The sequence below is a fragment of the Odontomachus brunneus genome, unplaced genomic scaffold, assembly GCF_010583005.1.
Source record: "Odontomachus brunneus isolate Ranch 3 - 2012 unplaced genomic scaffold, Obru_v1 Obru_scaffold_009, whole genome shotgun sequence".
In the NCBI taxonomy this organism is placed as follows: domain Eukaryota; kingdom Metazoa; phylum Arthropoda; class Insecta; order Hymenoptera; family Formicidae; genus Odontomachus; species Odontomachus brunneus.
The window spans coordinates 3,078,712-3,098,697 of record NW_022639459.1 but is presented as its reverse complement, the minus strand read 5'-3'; the positions used below and the strand labels follow the sequence as shown (position 1 = coordinate 3,098,697).

Sequence of the window (19,986 nt, the reverse complement as noted above, 5' to 3'; positions counted from 1 at the left end):
TCTCTCTCTCTCTCTCTCTCTCTCTCTCTCTCTCTCTGTCTCTCTGTCTGTCTCTCTCGTTGTCCCTGGAATCGAAGTTTGTTCTGTACACAGCGCGAACGCGCGTCACTCACTCACTCACTCACACGACCGCGCTCGTACACGGCCGTGCGCGGGAAACACGGAAGAAGCTTGACGGATCACAATTCACGCGACACAGCGTTCATGGGCGTCGCCAGGGGGTTGCTGCAGCCGGCGGGGCGCAGCTCGCTGCTGCACCCTTTGACTGTCTTCGCGTTCGAAGTCCAAGTTCGCGTAAAAGTAAAAGATTTACGGGGGAGACTCGTCTGCTACCCTCAGGAATGCGAACCACTTGGTAAAATCATTAGGCGCGCAGCCCCGCGTGTCGTGTCGGACGGCGCAATCGTGCGGGGCTACTCTGGCGCAAAACTCGCAAATGCCAAGGCGTTCATCGCATTCACCTATACGCGAAGCTGCGAGCGTGTCGAAACTCGATCTCGCATGCAATCGTCGCTGTTAACCGGTGAGGTAATTGGCGGTTAAGCAAAGAGAGCTTCGGGATGTTTCAGTGGAGCGAGGGAAATTTCTATCCGCCCTCTAAGGAGAATCACGTCGGCGCCCATGACCGTGTTCTTTCGGGATTCGAGAGGAGCGGCGGTACGAGAAGAGAGCAGACACTGTTCGGCAAACATTTTTACGCTATTACGGGAATCCGAGACTGGATATTAAGCAAACGCTTGCAGCTGCAGGAAATCACTCGCGAGCCCCACCTCGCGTCACCCTCTCGCGCTCTCCCACGGAGATCGCCGCACTGGAAGAATCGAAACCTCCAATTCGTGGTTCGCGGTTTTATCGCGTATTTATGTCGTTGTAATTAATGAGTGGCGATAGAGAAAGGGGAGAGCCGCGATTAATTAGTATTCAATGGGGGTTGAGATATTTTTCTTTAGAAAAAATATACGTGATTTCCCAGGTAGACACGTGTGTGTAACTTTGACAACTTTATTCATTGGTTTACAAAAGTTGCGTCCCTTATAAATGATATAGTTTTTATATTTATCATATAGAATGACAAAGTAAAAATAAATATAAAAAAATGATTGAAAGCTATTCGAAAAAATATGTTATGTAAAATGTAATACGAAAATCTGAGTGCAATTTTTAGCAAGTTTGTTGTTGCGTCAATATAACAAAAAATTTATATTATTGAATATAATGTAAATTTAATAATTAATCTAATATACGGTATATTTGCCTCATAAATGTAATTACAAAATTTGTAGAGTCCTAATCATCGATTATCTTACGTTGTGATAGTCATGAAAGACTACATCTGGATTTATAAAAAAATATACACGTTGCGATTTTATAAAGGAAGTTTGTTGCATATTTCGCGTCATGTTGAAAAAATATACGAGTTTTTGTGCAGTTCAGATAAACACCATTACACGTCTGTGATTTGTTGGATCAAGTAACGTCGACGTTTCGTTCAATTTTATTTTCGGGCAACCGCCCCTGCCGTCTCGCGTTACAAAGTGCGTTTGCGCGGTACTACAAATTAATTGAGATCTGTTTAGAGATATCGGCCGATTTCCGGCGAATGAGTTCGAGAGCAATTTCGAGAGACGTGAACGCGTTTAGCCCGCGCTCGCAGTTGATTTATCGCAAGAGAAAAGGGCGGCGCGAATGAAAGAAAAGGGTGGCTTTTCGACGAGAGAACGAGGCACTTCTGTCAATTACTACCCGTCGCGTAGGTGGAACGGCGAAAACACGCTTTATCCTCGGCAGCTCGAATGCGACGGATAGATGTCACGTCATCGCCACCCTCGAAGCGATTACGGGGCGAACGGCGTCCCGTCGACGTGGAAACCACCCTCGACAGCGCGTTCTCGATTCAACCGCATCGTCATTAAGTTACCGTCAATTAGGACCGATGCCAGCCGAACGCATTCAGTATGAAAAAGCTCGCGTGCCAGCCGAAGAAAATCGGAAATGCCATTCGTCATTCGTCTTCCCTGCCGAGAGACAGAAAGACAGAAAATGAGAACGAGGGAGAAAGAGAGAGAGAAAGAGAGAGAAAGAGAAACAAAGAAAAAGAGAGTGTGTATGTGTGTGTCTGTGAGAAAGGGAGCTTTATTTGCTTCCGACTCGGCTTTCGCGCGCGAAACTTTCGCCGAATGGAATCCTTATAAAACGAGCCGTTCCGATATAACGCCGCCGATTCCACGTGAAGGAAAGTCACGTTGATTTACGGTAATGAGATTTTTTCTCCGCCGAGAGAGACCGCCAACTAAAAATGTTAATGCGCGAACGGTCAGTTATATACACGAGCTCGCCAATAATAAACTCCACTCCGAGAGAGAGGTTCTTTAAAATCATAATCCGCACTGCCGGCCATCTATCGCGGCGTGTCGACCATTGTATCCGTGCACACAGCACAGCCGTGAATAAAGACCCATTTACAATGGTCCTGGAAGCATAAGAAATGAGAATTAAGTGATAAACAAGTCAACCAATTACATTCGATGATTATACTTAGCGTCCAGAATAATCAGTTGCGATTGCTCAGTGTTTTTGATACTGCTCAATTCTTCCACGCTTCCACGGCCACTATAGATGGTCCTTAATAAAGGCTCGTCTGCAATACTTTGCGGAGTAAGCGTGGCGTAGCTTGGAGCATGAAATAAAAGTAATTTATTTCGCTCACGCCTCCCTATACTCTCCCTTGCGTTCGGAAGTGTTTCTCCTAATAGTGAGAGACAAATTAATTATTTTTATCTTCAAACTCCTCTACGCCAAGCTTACTCCTCGCGTATTGTAAACGAGCCTTAACTGCTCGCGTGATGCAATGTGTGTGCAATGCTCGAAATCAAAATAAATCGTCCGCCGTAAACTGAGCCACTTTCTGTAATTAAAGGGAAAGGCCCAAGCGGCCGACACGCGGAATGATCTAAGAGCTGTTCGAGGTCCTGATATCAGGACCCCGTCCGGTATCATGCGCGCCCCAAGGTCCGCAGGGAGTGCCGTGTGACACGCGTGCACGGTCCATGTCCATTCGTCTCGCTGGCGGTGGCGCGTCGCACGCGCTCGAGCTTGATCGTGGGGGTGGCTTACGCGGGGAAAAATAATAAATATCCAGGTGTTTCTAGTTCTTATCAATCACGTCTGATTCTAAGAACCAGAAATTCTGTTTCCTCCTGAAAGACACGCGATATTTTTCATAAATTTTGCTCCTAAATGTAACAATAAATGAACCAAGTGCAGTGGAAAGAAATACAATTTCTGGTTTTTACGAATCAAATTTGGTTCTAGAAATTAGATATTTTGTTTCCTTGTGAAAGATACGAGAAGATATTCCAGAAATTTTGTTTCCAAATAAATGAACTAAACGCGTTCTAGTTGAAGAAGATATAATTTCTGGTTTTCATGAATCAAATTTGATTCTAGGAACTAGATATTTTGTTTCCTTGTGAAAGATATGAGAAGATTTTCCAGAAATTTTCTTTCCAAATGTAACAATAAATGAACTAAACGCGTTCTAGTTGAAGAAGATATAATTTCTAGTTCTCATAAGTCAAATTTGATTCCAGGAACTAGATATTTTGTTTCCTTGTGAAAGATACGAGAAGATTTTCCAGAAATTCTGTTTCCAAATGTAATAAATGAACTAAACGCGTTCTAGTTGAAGAAGATATAATTTCTGGTTTTCATGAATCAAATTTGATTCTAGGAACTAGATATTTTGTTTCCTTGTGAAAGATATGAGAAGATTTTCCAGAAATTTTCTTTCCAAATGTAACAATAAATAAACTAAACGCGTTCTAGTTGAAGAAGATATAATTTCTGGTTCTTATGAATCAAATTTGGTTCTTGGAACTAGATATTTTGTTTCCTTGTGAATGATATAAGATTTTCCAGAAATTTTGTTTCCAAATGTAACAATAAATGAACTAAACGCGTTCTAGTTGAAGAAGATATAATTTCTAGTTCTCATGAGTCAAATTTGATTCTAGGAACTAGATATTTTGTTTCCTTGTGAAAGACGAGAAGATTTTCCAGAAATTCTGTTTCTAAATGTAATAAATGTACTAAACGCGTTCTATTTGAAGAAGATATAATTTCTGATTCTTATGAATCAAATTTGCTTCTAGGGACTAGAAATTTTGTTTCCTTGTGAAAGATACAATGAGATTTTCTAGAAATTCTGTTTCCAACGTAACAATGAGTAAACTAAACGCGTTCTGGTTAAACTGGTCTAAACTGGTTAAAAAAGATTTAATAATAATATATTAATATTATAAAATATAATAATAAAATAATAAATACCACGCGCGAGTTTTCTCTCTCCCTCCTTCTCTCTCTCTCTCTCTCTCTCTCTCTCTCACGGTTGGCAATGGGGGTACGATAGGCAGGTGTCACGCCACCGCGACTCCCCGGCGCGACGATTACAACGATTACCGGAGAGCCGACGGTGCTCGCGCGGAGAGGGTGGAGTCGCCTTTCCGTTGACACCGCATCACGAAGCACTAACCAGGTTATTTATGCCACCTCGTAAAACTTGTGGCGTGCCTGAGCACACTACTCGCCGCTGCCATTCTGTCGCGTACACCTTCCACCCCTCGCCGTCTTCGGTGGCCAATCTCGAGTGACAGAGCGCGGGGGTGGTCTCGCTGTCGTGCTTTGCCGGGATCGCGCGCGTCCGTCTGATCTGAGGCGAGGTCTCTTGTGTGCCGCGGCGCCCGTGGCGCGCGAACGCGAGCTTAAAAGTTGCGAGATAGGCGGCAGTAAATACCAAATAGACCACCGACGCGCGGGATTTCACGTGAAATATCGCATGCCCTCTGCTTTGGTGGTGACGCGCACGTGTGTGTGTGGGAGAGCGCGTGTGTGCTCGTATATCTGCAACGTTAATGTGCGCAATTGTATGCGACCGCGTGAAGGGACCGCAAATCTCGCGTTTCCATGAGTTACGGGTCGTCGCGCTATTTTTATTACATGCCGGCATATCGTCCGGTGGACGATAACCGGAATACGTTTCCGAACGGAGTGCCGGTTCGCGGGAGAGTGTGGGAGAAAGAAGTTTACGGTGAAGTATGAGTGTAGATAACGTTTCTTAAAAGATTTCTTCCTCTGGAGAGAGACCATGTTCTCGATACGAAACAATGTTTGCGATTCGCGGTCATAATGTGTACGTGAGATATATTTGCAGTTAATTCTTATCAGTGCAAGGACTCGCACAACAGAGAAGGCTTCAAGACAACTTTAAAGCGGATATTTTCTAACAGACCAACGTACGGAGAAAAAAGTTTGGTTGAACTAACGTCGCAATGAACGGACCAGACGTATTTTGGTCGAGGGGAACAGAATTTCTGGTTCTTATGAATCAAATGATACCCGAGAAGCAGGGATTCTGTGTGTGTGTTTCCTTCAACCAAAAAAATTTGCTTATTGTCACATTAACTCAACCAAACTCTCTTCTCCACACGAAACAAGCGTTGTTTCCGGTTCCCATCTCCGAACGTACTGTCGGTCGAACATTCCGATATCGGTTTACGTTGCGGCGAAAATGTTCGCATACCTATCTCCCGACATGTCGTAGTCCTGTCCATCAAACGGCGAAGTGTTGCGAAAAATGCGTCTCTTTTGCTCTTTCAGTTATCGTACTCCATGGAGCTGGATTATGACGTGGTTATGGGCGTGCCAGGTGGACCGTCTTCTGGAATGATGGCGTTGCTGCCGCCGAGGGTGAACGTGTCCGCTAGGGGTGAGGTTCCGGTCACCCTACAAGTGTTCAGGATCAGATTGCCATGCTCGGGCGTCGTTAGCGCCGAAATTCCTCTGGCGCTGAGATTGAATGTCACCGCGCCGCCTGGCACTAAGTACAACGACACTGTCTTGGTTTTCAAGAGGAACAAAATTTGCCTGAAAGGTGCGTGTGAATATCCAGTCGGAAGTGACTCGTCGCGCGCGCGTGCGCGCACCCTTGATGTTGTGAGTGTGCCGCACGGTTAGAGTCGGCAGCGGCCGACTATGCTAATTTTGAAAAACGTCGAAAAGAGGTTAATCTCGCTTTACTATGCGCGCACGTGAAAAAGTCATACGCCGCTTATTTTATTATTCTCGCGCATGAGAATCTCGCGCGGTCTAAAAATCCGCGATTTTCGTGGCAGTCGCGTATTAACCGGAGAACTAGATCCGGACTAGATATCTCTATCCTTTTCCACCTCTCTTTCTCTCTCTCTCTCCACTCCTTTTCTCTCCCTTTTTCTCCTCCGTTCTTTTTTCGTTATGGAACGCCTTTTCTTCTTCCGCTTGTTTTATTCAGCGTCCCTGAAAATATCATGACTGCGCGCTCGCCGTTTGTCTCACTTAAAATATGAAAACGTTAATGCGTAAATTATTTAACTCTTCCGTTTAGCGGCGCTCTACGGGCGCGATGAAAATTGCAATTTCTTCTCGATCCCGGGTGAAATCCTAAACGACGCTTACTCGATTCCCTTAGATTTAGAATTTATTATCCAACTGCAATTAACTGATATATTTAATTGTGACGTTGTTTGCACGATTGCGCATGAATTAATAATGTTCTTATTAATTCGTAACAATTTCACTGTTTTTCGACTTTTTATAATAATTTTGCAATCTCTGGTACTTCTCAATTATCCTCGACTCAGTCGAAGGATACAACGAAATCATGTATATTATACGAAAGAAATACTAAATTATAAACCGAAATAATAGAAAGCTCCTCGAATAGATTAACTAACAGTAAGATTTGAAAAGGCACATAAGGAGCAAGCACGGATATGTCTTAGTGCTATTAAATATTAATATTACTTTTTAATATTAATATGATTGTGGGAGGATAAAATTGTCCAGTATGTTAAACGCACGTATCGAAATTTTTCTTCGATTATCGTGCGCGGAGAATCAACCTTCCATACTTAGATCGATCCTTGAGTCCCAATTTTTATATATATATTTTTTTATTAAAATCCCAAACTCCATTAAACCAATGACTCAAATAGATTCATTATATATGTTGCGAAAAAATATGTGCCTTTTCAAATCTTACTGTTAGTTAATCTATTCGAGGAGCTTTATATTATTTCGGTTTCTTAAGCATTGGCAGGAAGAATATGCTATCTCTCTCTCGTAACAATATCTCTTACGAGATCGACTTTTTCGTTCTTTCTCTCTCAACTCACATCTTAGAGAATTTATAAATATTGTGTTGCGAGATTACTGTCGAAGCCTCGGTGGCCGAATGGAAAGGCGTGTCCCGCCCGGAAAGTGGGGAGGTTCCAGGTTCGAGTCCTGACGGAGGCAGTTTTTTCGCAATATATATAATGAATCTATTTGAGTCATCGGTTTAATGGGGTTTGGGATTTTAATAAAAAAATATATATATTGGGACTCAAGGATATCGGTCTAAGTATGGAAGGTTGATTCTCCGCGCACGATAATCGAAGAAAAATTTCGATACGTGCGTTTAATAATATACTGGACAATTTTATCCTCCTACAATCATATTAAAAAGTAATATTAGTATTTAATAACACTAAACATATCCATGCTTGCTTCTTAATGTGCCTTTTCAAATCTTACTAAATTATAATACCTTTCCACATTGTGTAATAATTGAAAAATCTTGGAGAGACGATGATCCTCTCCTCGAAAGTGGGACAGTCTTAGTTTTTAAATTCGATTTATTCCATCTCCACGCGAGGATATCGACGAGCGGCGAATCCTTTGACGGGGACCGTCTACAATGTTGCACGTCGCTCCTTTGAATCGAGTGCGCCGCCGAGAAGTCCGACGCGTGAACGTACTACAATGCATCGCGCGCGCGTCGCCAAACGGCAACAAAGAACCACCGATTGCCGGCAAGAGACCGCACGCCACACGTGCATTGTAAAATTTAAATGTCCGTATCTCGACGAAAAATCGATGTGTGAACGTGAAACAAACGCGACTCCTTCCGGTTTTTCGCGCCGAGCGCGTTCTCGTTCTTATTGTGTATGACCTCATCGTGAAATGTGTTCATGTGTACGACTAGGAGATGCGATATGTCTCGTTGCAATGCATTAGAATAGATGTTAGAGTTATGATGTTAAAATGTTAGGATTACGTATTACAGATGTTAAAATATTAGAATTGTGAATTATGTATGTTAGAGAGTTAAAATTATGAATTAGAGGTGTAGAGTGTTGAGAATTATGAATTGCAAACGTTAGAGTGTTGGAATTACAGATGTCAGAATGTTAGAATTATGAATTAGATGTTAGAATGTTAGAATCATGTATTATACAGATGTTGAGATGTTAAAATTATGAATTGCAGACGTTAAAATGTCAGAATAGTTTAGAGACCGGAACAGAGAATATCGGAAATTTTTATCATGACACGCACGAAGTTCGAGACATATCTCGTTTGTAAAATTTTAAGCGGAGATTTATGAACAGTCACCTCGCACAAATCGATCGAAAGGCAAATGATTTTGGAACATCTGATTTCCGGCGTCTCATAATGGTGGAAGACGAATTAAATCTTGCCTTGACTATAACACGTTTTAAAATATAGAAGCATTTTTCTGTTAACACAGAGGCAGTCTGTGTCGCGAGCAACGCTCAGAGTTACCATTTCGTTTGCGAAAGTTTCGCGAATTTGCGTGTAATGCCATTTTCAGTCGCGGCATCATTCTCTGCAGTGGATTGTATAGCAGAGGATCTGTTATGAGGATCATATCCAAAGGGTTGATGCCATTCGCGCTTTGCAACACACACGCTCCTCGCAAGCTCGTATCCTGTGATGCACAGGCCTTTCACGTTAAAGCGCGTTTGTTCCCTCTATACCCATTTTGGCGCCGTTGCTGTCTGCTGATAATTATTTCGTTTACGTAATCTCAGATTTAATTAGCACGTTCGCGAACGCGACTGAATACCTTCGTTACGGCGAGACAGTTTCGACGTGGTCGCGATTAAAACAGAAGCGAGCGTTCATTTCGCGTCGCGCGCAAACTCAATTTATCCGCGCGCGATTTATGCCGACGGACTGATCGATCCCGATAACTTTGGCGTCGCGATGTCAAGTGTTTATACATATACGCGTGTGTATATAATTGTGCGTTCTAAGTGAATTACGCAGCAATCAAAACTGTTAACTTACCTTATGTGAAATTTGGACGGACACGGAGCGTGATCGAGCAGCCGCTCGAATATTCCGCCGCATTTTAATGTATAATAATTTGGAACGTTTAACGCGCTCACTTTATATAAACAGGCCGGTCTACGGGCATAACGTTGATTACAATTTCGTGGTATTAATTTATTTTGCGGTAATGGCGGCTCGAAACACACGCTCGTCGTCGTCTTCGGGGCCTCCGCTGAATAAATACCGTCGAATTATAAATATCATGCAGATAGTGCTCGCGGTCGTTTAAGTAATAATATTTTGATAATGAAATTATATATACATGCGTAGTTTACATAACGAGTGGAAATGGAAATGTTATAACGGACGCGCGAGCGAGCGAGAGAGAGAGAGAGAGAGAGAGAGAGAGAGAGGGGAGGGGGAGGGAGAGTGAGAGAAAGCGAAGTTACAAACGTAATTTCCGTGCCACTTCCGACAAGGGTGCTTGTAAGCGTATACGAAGGGTACTTCACAGGCGGTTCACTCGACTCCGCAAACTTCGTACGACCTCGAAAACGTGTGTTTTCTGAAAAAACACATCCGCACAGTAGCGATGAATGCAATCTGGCAAATAGCTCCGATTTTCGTCATCCCCTTGCCACGCACAGTAGCTCGCCGATGCTTCATGCAGATTTTGCACAACTATTACGAAGTTCGCGCGTGCACACAGCTGTTTGGTAAATAAACGTTGCGCGCGAAATGAACGGGAGCCGCAGCGCGGTGGAGTTGTATCTCTTTCTGAAGTCGAAGAGATTTACTCCCCGTTTTAGGAGAAGATAGTTCTATATCTTATTTGTAAAAGGAGATGAGAGAGAGGGAGGGAGAGAGGCAGAGAAAGAGAGAGAAAGAGAGAGAGGGTGTCGCGTTCCAAAAGAGGAATGGGACGAACAAAGCGCACTTTAAAATTGAATTTAATTCTTCTTGCGCTTTTGTGACTAACGATTTGTCGCTCCGTGGAATATACAAATGATATTGCTTTAACGTGCATAAATGAAAGCGCGCTTCGTGTTCCGAATATACGCTCGCGCCGGCCTACAGGATTCCCTCTCAAATCAAAAGGAAATGTGCGACCGCGTAAATTTCACCCTGGAATTTGGTGTATATACGTTCCAAGTCGTTGTGTGCACCGGAGGATGCGACTGGATATTGCTCGCGTCGGAAAATGTATGCGTTTACGCGGCATATAGAGAACGGTTCTACGGCAAAGGACAGCAGTGAAAGAAAGAAAGAGAGAAAGGGAGAGAGCAAAAAAGAAATGGGAAGAAGAAGAAGAAAGAAAAAGAAAAGAGAGAGAAAGAGAGAGAGAGAGGGAGGGAGAGAGAGGAAGAGAGAGGAAGAGAGCAAGAAAAAAATGGAAAGGAGAAGAAGAAATAGAAGAAGAAAGAAGAAGAAAAGAGAGAGAGAGTAGAGAGAGAAAGAGAGAAGTGGAGAAGGGTAGAGAAGGATCCGGATCCGGTTACCGAAGCAGACGACGGTACAACAAAAAGCAATCCGCCGAGTAAAATTGAATCTCGCCGGGGGTCGGTGTATTTAATGAAAGAGAAGAGAAGGCAAGAGGATCCCTCCTCCACCGAAGATCAAGAGGGTCGACCGCGTAGAAAAACGGAGGTGGAGGTGGACAAGAGAGGTGGACGAAGGTAGGAAGGAGGACGAAAATAAGTAAGCGCCACGGTCCGCGCCATAGTCGCGTCCTGAAGAGCAGATTTCCCGCTTTGTCGAATTTGCTTCTTCCTCGTGCGCTCGTCCAAAGGGGATCCAGCTGCGCGCCTGCCTGACGAGCCAGTCCTCCGGCGAGTCCTCGTCGAGGGTTGTCCTGCAGCGATGTGAAAGCGCCTCGAGATCACTCGAAAATAATCGAATTCCCCGCATGGAGCCTCGCCCCTCGTCGCACTCGACGCCGACGAGGAAGACCGCATATATCGGAGAAGCCGCCGCGCTGTCAATTTGAGAGAGATTTCCACGATCTACACTGATTCTCTCGCGATCCTCGACTTTCGCGTCCGATATTTCAATTTTCGATGGCACCGACGCGCGCGTCGGCCGCATGTGTGTCGGGTATTCTTTTCACGGACGGGAGGGGACAACGGTATACCTTACTTTCCGCGTTTTTACGGATATTCATATTTTTTCATGCCGAACGCACTCAAAAAAATATCGACGTTTTGGATTACTGGGTGTTTTCGCGAGTTATATGCATGCTGCGTCAAGAGTATTAAAAAAATATACATACATATTTTTTTTATATTTATATAACAACTGATGTTAGCGCGACTGTTTTAGCGCGACGTGGCCCTAGGAATTTCGTATATTTCGAGTAACGCGGAGAGGCGCGAAATCGTCGCTTTATGAACCTTTCGTCGTCGTCGTCGTTGGATTTTCTTACTTTCCGAAATAAGGTAAACATGTCGGCGCGCAAGAAGATGTAATTCCGTAATTTACGCGAGCCTCTCTTTCTCTGTCTCTCTCAGCACGACCAAATTTGTTTCTAAAATCCACAGAGCTCGCGGCGAGGCAGGAAACGCGATTCGCGGAGGGTCACCCTGTTAATCCCCCGGAGACTTAATTCCGGACCTCCGTAAATCTCGGTTAAGGTCTGTTTGATGGTAGCGGATAGCATAGCTTGCCCGGATTTAATTGAGATACGCAGTCGCTCTTAACACGCCTTCCCGACTCCATGGTAGCGGCTCTTAAGCCTCTAAGTTTCGGGAGCGCGCGTCGTTCGCGATAACTTACGTCGATAGGTGCTCCACTTTCCTTCGAGCGCTGTGAGCAACGTGATCGATTTATCTCGTCGCGCCTCGATACCTCTGGAGCGAAAATGAAGATGTTATTACACAGCGTGTTTACGCTGCATAATCTTTGAGGCAAAATCGGGCACACAAGGGAAGATTACTTTGTACTACACAAAAATTATAGAAAAATTAAAGTAGAAGAAAATTATAATAGGGGTACCAAAATTGTAACGAAAGTTTTAAAAGAGACAGGAGAATGCGCGAGAAAAGAAGTAGGAAGAATATTATAGTAAAAGGCGTTACTGCACAGTGTCTTTGCTCAGCGTAATCTTTTAAATAAAATCATGCAAAGGGCAAGATTAGTTTGCACAAAAATTATAGTAACAAGAAGGAAGAAGGAAGAAGTGGAAAGAAAATTACGATAGGAAAAAGAAAGAATTATGCAAGTAGATTTATTAACGCAAAAATTGTAAGGTGCGTACAGTTTTGTATTGTGTTGCGTCTGCGCGTCGTAATAAATTATAAGTTGATTTCGTAATTTGTAAATTAATTTCTAAAAGCGCTTTTTGAAGTTTTCTCGCCTGTGCGCCCTACAGCCAAAAAATTTTCAGGGACGTACTTTGTACGTGCATCTTTGTACGTACAAAGGGGTAAAAGTAGTTTTATGGTCCAAGTAATTTCGTAATAGTCCACTTCGTGCAAATACGAAACAAACGTGCATTTGTCGACAAAATTACATGCGCCACGAATGCGTCGTCGCTCGGCCGGAATACACGACCGGGGAATATTTGCCGGCGGTAACGTTTGTACGAATGTCGCATCGTCACGCGCGCCACCAAAGAATGCAATATCCCCGATTAATCCCGAGTAATATCATACGCGTGCAAGATAAAAGTAATAAGAACACGGTAAGAAGCGGTCAAATTGTACGCCGTAAAATTTGACCCCGCTCTGCGGGCTCCGGCGCGGAAATACGTTGCGAAAACCCCTCGAAAGCATTTATCCGTATTTCGGACGCGTCGTGGCGTGCGCGAGAAACGTTTTAGGAAGATGGAAGGACTCCGCCAAAGCAACGACGTGAGTTGCCCCTAAGAAGTTGCGATGTACTGCCGAGGGCCGCTACGATTTATTTAACTTTTTGTTCTTGCTGCTTCCTGCGCACGTCTCATCGCGCTCGAGCAAACTCCTTCTCGTCTCTCTCTTTCTCTCTTCCTCTTCTTCCTTCTCTCTCTTACTCTCTCGTCGTCGTCGTCGTCGTCATCATCGTCGTCGTCGTCGTCGTCGTCGTCGTCGTCTTTGCAGCTCGCGTCCACCTCCTCCACTTCGGCTATCAGTAAGGTTGATCTGCTTGGTTTACGTTATTCGAGGGCACGAATTCTGTGTTCTCCATTTGCAAAACGAAATGAGAGCGGGGAGAAAAAATAAATAACAAGGCTTATCAGAGTCGGTAATATATTTATAGAACTAAAGGATTGTTTTATGATTATTGAGGGGAGAAGATATAACAGTACGATGACTAAGAGGGGAAATTGAGAAGAATCAGATAAATGTTCGAACGTTACTATATGCAAATCGAGAGAATGATTTGTACGAAATTCTGGCGAAAGAAACCGGATAGAAGATACATGACAAAGGCGCGGTATGTCTTTGCTCCGTTTTGACGGGATTGTAATTAGAGGGTCAACGTGAAGATTAATGAGACATTTCGTAAAATAAACATTAATTTCACGCAAAAAGTTAATGTATTTTGCACGCGCGGAATGAAACAACAACAATAGCTCGGGCAGGTGTGCCGCGCGATAATTTAATATGAGGGGATTACGAATTTATTCCCGCACAAAAAGCCGTTTTTAATCTTTTTTAATTTCTCTTGCGATGAGAAAGACCGGCATGGAAGGAGGAAGAAGAAACACGCGATGACTGTGTGCCACGTCGGCAATGTCTTAATACTCCGTTATTCATGGTGGATTTTCTCGGGCCGCGAACAACGTGTACTCTTAATGCACTGTCATTTTCACCACACAGCTGGTATGACCGGTTAGCGAACGTTTCAGAGATATTCGTATGTCGTGGCATTTTTTGTGATTCTTGTTTTCGTTCGTGTTACTTACTTGGATGAGACCGCTCCCCAATAAGGGACTTTGGCTTTCAGATAAATGTACAGAGACTGTCCTGCAGGTTTACATGCGAAATATTGAAATGGGAAACCGGAATTTTTTATTATAAGCGGATTACCAATAATATCGAAAGAATGCTACTATGTGCCATTAGTTCGGGCTCTTGCATACACTAATGATTTTTGAAATTTTAATACATTAATATATCGTTTTTAATTTTTATCACACACATTTTACTATTGAACTTGTATTACCGAACGAGTGAGCGAGAGAAAGAGAGAGAGTAAGAGCTACATAATCATTCGAGTAGAGATTCGTAATGAAAGTTTGTTAAGGCAATTGTATTGTTAGATGCAATTGTGTTTTCAATAACGCATTAAAGATACTATACTCATATACATTTACTATTTATAAAACAAAATTACGTTTCTGCATATTCATTTCACTATCCAAATATCACTGTTAATTTAGAGCTAAATATATACGGACTGTCTGACGATAGCATATACTCATTTCGTGTACGTGTAGATTAGGTTAAACTGAACATAAAGTTGCTCTACTATTTTGCCGATAACCACGTAAAATTTTTAGTTATTAATTAAAGAGAACTGGCGAATGATCGATCGCGTATGATGCTGCGAATGGAGTGCTGTAGGAGCGGTGGCTAAACTTAAAAGTGTTAACTTTAGTTGCAAATGTTTCAGCTCTCGAATGGTCAATCTTTTTCTAATCGCTCGAACAGTCAGATAATACTGTTATAGAGCAAGTTTCATCAAATTCTCGAGAAACTCGTTTCACGAAGTAACTACCTTAAATTGGAAGGAGAAAGCAATCAGAAATTGGTTCTCTATTACAATTAGTTTTCTGAAACAGTTACATATGCGAGTTGTGGACGAAAAACAGGACGGGAAATGTGATAACGGCCACTCCGCTCGTTATTCATGTATATGAGAAGACGCGTTGCCGGCGAACACGAAGAATTGTTTTAGACTTCAGGTGGAAAACGCCAATGAAGGAACGCATTTAGGGATTATACGGCGCTATAATCTCGGGGACGAGTTAAGGGCTGATGGAGTTTACTTAATTTTATCACGACGCTCTGTGAGGATGCGGCCCCTTTCCCCCGGCATATCCTAGTCGGGGCTGACGCGCACGGTTCTTGAAAGCTTTTGAGCTCTTGCGCTAAAGTTCCTCCGTCTAGGCCACGCTATTTACCTTTATAAGAGACGACAAGGCGCCGCCTGTTCGACCCGAGACTTTCCTCCTTACAACGCACGAAAGAATAGAGAGAAACGAAATATCAGACGGCGAGGTAACGGCGGAAAAATGTAAACGCGCAGCACACAGAGAGAAGTCCTGACGAACTCGCCTTTCCCGCGCTTTCCCGCGAAGGACGGCAGAAACAACAACTGTGTCGAGATATCCCATGCGAAATAAGATCTCGAGCCAAGTAATATTTCGAGTGGAATCGCGTCGCGACGCGAGGTTCTCGTACACGATTGTTGCTCGAAAAAGAAAATGATCGGTCGGATGAATGGTTGGTTTAACAGACCAGATTAGTTATAGGGACTCGATTAGATGCCGATTAGATTTAATTGAGAGATCCTGCTCTTTCTTAAAGTGAATTAGAAAAAATGTTTTTAATTATATCAGTAAAAGAATGATTTCTCATCGATAATTATCGATTGTGAGTATTCTACTGATTTTCAGTAGAAATGCTGCCACTTCTCTTCTTCGTTTCATACGCCATTGCTTTTGATCGATGGAAGTAAAATTTCACTGAAAAATGTATAGATTGAGAGAAAAAAATGGTTAATCTAATTAAAATTATAATTATTTTTGGACTCAACTATATTTTTTATAGTAAAATAATAACAATAACATATACGTATTAGATTATTATCATTAACATTACAGTAGAATTTAATTTAAAAATTATTTTTTTGATCATAACTTATAATAATTCCTCTGTATGGTTACAGTTTATCAATACCAAACATTTTTTCTCAGTGTACAAATTCGTTGTGCACTTATCAAATCCAATTTTCGTGGCGATGAAATTAGCAGTGAGCATTACGTGCGGTGACACGTAATTTTACATCTGTTTGCGAACTGCATCAATAACGGGAACAGTTGCTACTACTAAAACAGTTACTACTAAAACTACCAAATCAACTGAAATCAGTTGTGTGCTAATCGATTTGAATGTTAGCTGACAAAATATAATCGGCAATTTAATAATCAAAATTAATCAATCGTCATATATGTAATCACATGAATAATTTAGTCGATCGATGAATTTAATTTGATCGATAATATATTGATTTATATTTAATTTCACTAGTCGATTAAATTATTCGTAACATGTATGACGATCGATTAATTTTGGTGATTGATTTGCCGCTTATTTTAGTTGATTAAAGTCTTAATCGATTAATGTCCAACATTAGTCAAAAGAACTGTATTGTAATTTCTTATAAAAATCATTCTTATTATTTCTTATATAAAAAGTACTTAAAACAATGATAAATATTCTAATTAAAATCTTATATTGATATCTTTATTCATTTCTTTGAAAAAATTCGTGAAAATCTGTTTCTCAGTTATCTAAATCAGAACTCCTCTCTACTGACGTTGAAGAAAACTAAAAAAAATATCAATATAATTTTCCTTTACATTACTATTTTCTCAAAAATACATTATTTTAACCGATTGTCGATAGTTATCCTCTCAGCGAGATTGTACTTTTGTGACTACAGTGTTATATTTATAACTGACCCACCGGTTTGTAAAAAAAAATATATATATACAGCATTTTTCGATAAAGAATATTCTGATTGTGCAAAACGAAATTAAATCAATTCCTATCTAAAGGAAAATTCTACTATATTTCGCGAGTGCGCGAGTACGCGCTACATTTCGCTTGCACTTCGCTTTACTTCGGAGTACAGACGTTACCTCCGGAATAATGAAAGCGGAAGCTTTACTTAGCTTAAGCGGGGCGTAATGGGCGAAGATACGATTATACGTTGAAGCGATTAGTATTACACGGCGTAATGCGTGAGAGGTGCGCGTCTAAATTCGCGAGATAAAGTCAATCGCACGAAATCGCAACGCCGTTCTGTGCTTATCGGGAAATTTGTGGTTTGCGGCCAACGACTCGCTATCAAAGTGAAATCTCTTTGAGCACTTTCTACGGCCCGATGCACTCGTTCGATAGTCGCGTGACAGATATAAACAATGGTGACAGATATAAACAATTCGATTCAGAACTGCTCGATAGATTCGGGTCTCGAGCACGTTGCTCAAGTGAGAATGTTCCAATTGACAAAATGGATTGTCGATACTATAATGGCGACGGATATAAGGGCGGCGTAAGCGTCGAATGAAACGCACAGATCGATTGAATAAAGTGTAATCAAGCGGATTGAATGATGTTAAGGGAGTACGAATTATAGAAAAGGCCGAGTGATTTGTGTTTGCTCGCAGGTGTGGAGACTCCTCCAATGAATGACTCGGTGCGTTTGGAGCCTGGTCCGCTGGTGAATGGCGCGGGTGCACTTTATGTCGCAGCTACTTGTGCGTGCGCCTTGATATTAGTCGTCGGCAGTGTCGCGACTGCGCTATATATTCGCAACAGCAAGGCCCGTGTCCAAGAATCACAGTAAGTAGAGTATTGTATATACTTTATTAATCCTCCATATATACACTGGGGTCTCTGGGACCCCAGCGCAACTTTCTCTTCTGTCGCGTTTTGAGACTGTGTCGCGTTTTTTAATCTTTTAACCCGTATATCTCGGAACTCCTTAATTCTATCGATTTTTATTCATTATAGGGTTGTTACTTAATCAATTCTCTATCGATTAAAAGAAGTGAATTGAAATATGTCAATTTTTAATAAAGTTACGATAACAAATATAGATGGGGTCCCCGGGACCCCAGTGTGTATAGTACGTAGACAAGATGTAAGTGTGTATACGGAGAGTTAAACAAACATTAAGCGTCGCGATGAACAGTGGTCACTTGGGCCACTTATTACATATTAAATTAATTTTAGAGATAGAGTTGACGTTTTTATGTTAAGTCAAGTTTTTATGTTATTCTGTGGCAATAGCAATAGCATATTATAGAATACTACGTTATTCTATGATGCTATTCTATGATGATAAAATGTGATAAGTAAATAAGAATTTAAAAAAATTAAGCAAAAAATTCAAAAGTATGCATGAAAATCATGTTGCAAGTAAAAAAAGAACAAAAACTTACAATAATTGATTTAATAAATTTAAATTAATTTTTTTTATACGTTCAATAGACATACGATGTTACTCAAGCATATGTAATGAGGGTGTGACTCTGTCAGGGTTAATCGTTGTTACTTGGAACTTGTCTCATGTGGCATATTCAAATTTGAATGTAGAGTTAGTCTTAAGTTCTTCAGTTAGATCGTATGATATGTGCGACGCTATACTTGCAAGCTTGATTCAACTAAAAATCTCACTTGAAGCTAGTTTCTGTAGTAATGACTATTAATTTAGGTCTTATTGTAATAATGTATTTTTATTTCACACCAGTGTTTGAAGAGTAGACTAGAGCATTGAAACTAAAGGATAAAAAAAGTGCAGGAATATATTTTTTGGTTTTTAAATAAGTAAATTCAATGGATGGGAAAAAGCTCCCTCAATTTTATGTTCGCGAATTCTCACCTTAATTTCGTTCTTATCGAGACAATTCGACGCGACGCGCATTGTTAGAAACGCGAAAAGGTAACGAACGATAATTATTTTGCTGAGACACGTTACCTGACAGGACGGAACCTCTTTCCGAGGGATGGTCCGTGGCTGAAAGAAACAAGACGGAGGACGCGTCGCGGCTCTTCGTTCTATCACTTATTAAATTCGCGTTTCAAAGGACCGCACCCCATCCTTGCGCCCGCGGCCGCTCGCAAAATAAATCGGTGCTCGTGGGAGAGATTTCCATTACGTAAAAGACGCCGTCATAAGGCGCGTCGTAAATGCGGCTTTTCACGTATCGCCGGGCGCGCTCTCATTTTCCGCGAGTCGCTCGAGTGAAAAGTCGCGAGCGCGTGTTCCGCGACGCCGCGAATTTTCTGTCGAGCACGACGATACGAGCCGTTATGGCGAGTCGGTCGTAGGACGGAGGAGGAGACGGAGGAGCGGATAGGGAAGGGCAGGAGGGAGGGTGACGGCAAGATTTCCGCACCCCCGCGGGAAATTCGCGGGGATAAGCTGGATAGGAGGAACTCGTCCGAATGAAATATCCTTTCAATAAGCCGCTGGTGATCCGTCGGCCGCTTGGCACGGCAGCCGACATTTTATTGCATAGCTATACGCACTCCCCCCTCGCCTCTCAACACCCTCCCCCGTATCCGGGGGTTACTCCTGCGGGAGAGAATGTAAGGAGGATGTTAGGGGTCGAGAGGATCCGCTTTTACCTCTCTTTCCATATCCGCACTCTCCTTTTTGTTCGCCGACGGCCTTTCACCAAGAGAAAGAGAAAGAAACAGAGACAGAGAGAGAGAGAGAGAGAGAGAGAGAGAGAGAGAGAGAGAGAGAAAGAGAACGCGCTCGCATAAGTTCAGCCTGAAGCGGACTCTCGCTGCAGCATCTTCTGAAATTAATATCGCGTTCATTCTTCGTGGAGAATACCGTCGATGCTGATTATTTACGTGTTGCCGCGACTTGTAAAGATCCTTCGTTTATTTCGCGCACAGGTCTTCTTTGCATTCGCCGTAAACTCAAAACGAGTAAATATGCTCCTTCATTCATCTTCTTGCATTTATAGTACGAATTCTTTCTAAGAAATTTTGATCTTCCTTTCGACTTCAATATTCCATTTAACGCATACTTTAAATAGCCTATATATATATATATATATATATATATATATATATATATATATATATATATATATATATATATATA

At 42.1% G+C, this 19,986-nt stretch overlaps 1 protein-coding gene across 2 annotated transcripts in view; it reads left to right on the top strand.

The window, feature by feature from the left end:
* The window catches only part of LOC116840217 (tyrosine-protein kinase Drl-like), a 121,000-nt gene that overhangs the window by 77,346 nt on the left and 23,668 nt on the right, over positions 1-19,986 (top strand). For both annotated transcript variants that reach the window (XM_032806684.1, XM_032806685.1), the window contains exons 3-4: positions 5,656-5,929; positions 17,531-17,705. In XM_032806684.1, coding sequence (XP_032662575.1) covers positions 5,656-5,929; positions 17,531-17,705 — 449 coding nt within the window. The remainder of the gene's footprint in view (positions 1-5,655; positions 5,930-17,530; positions 17,706-19,986) is intronic.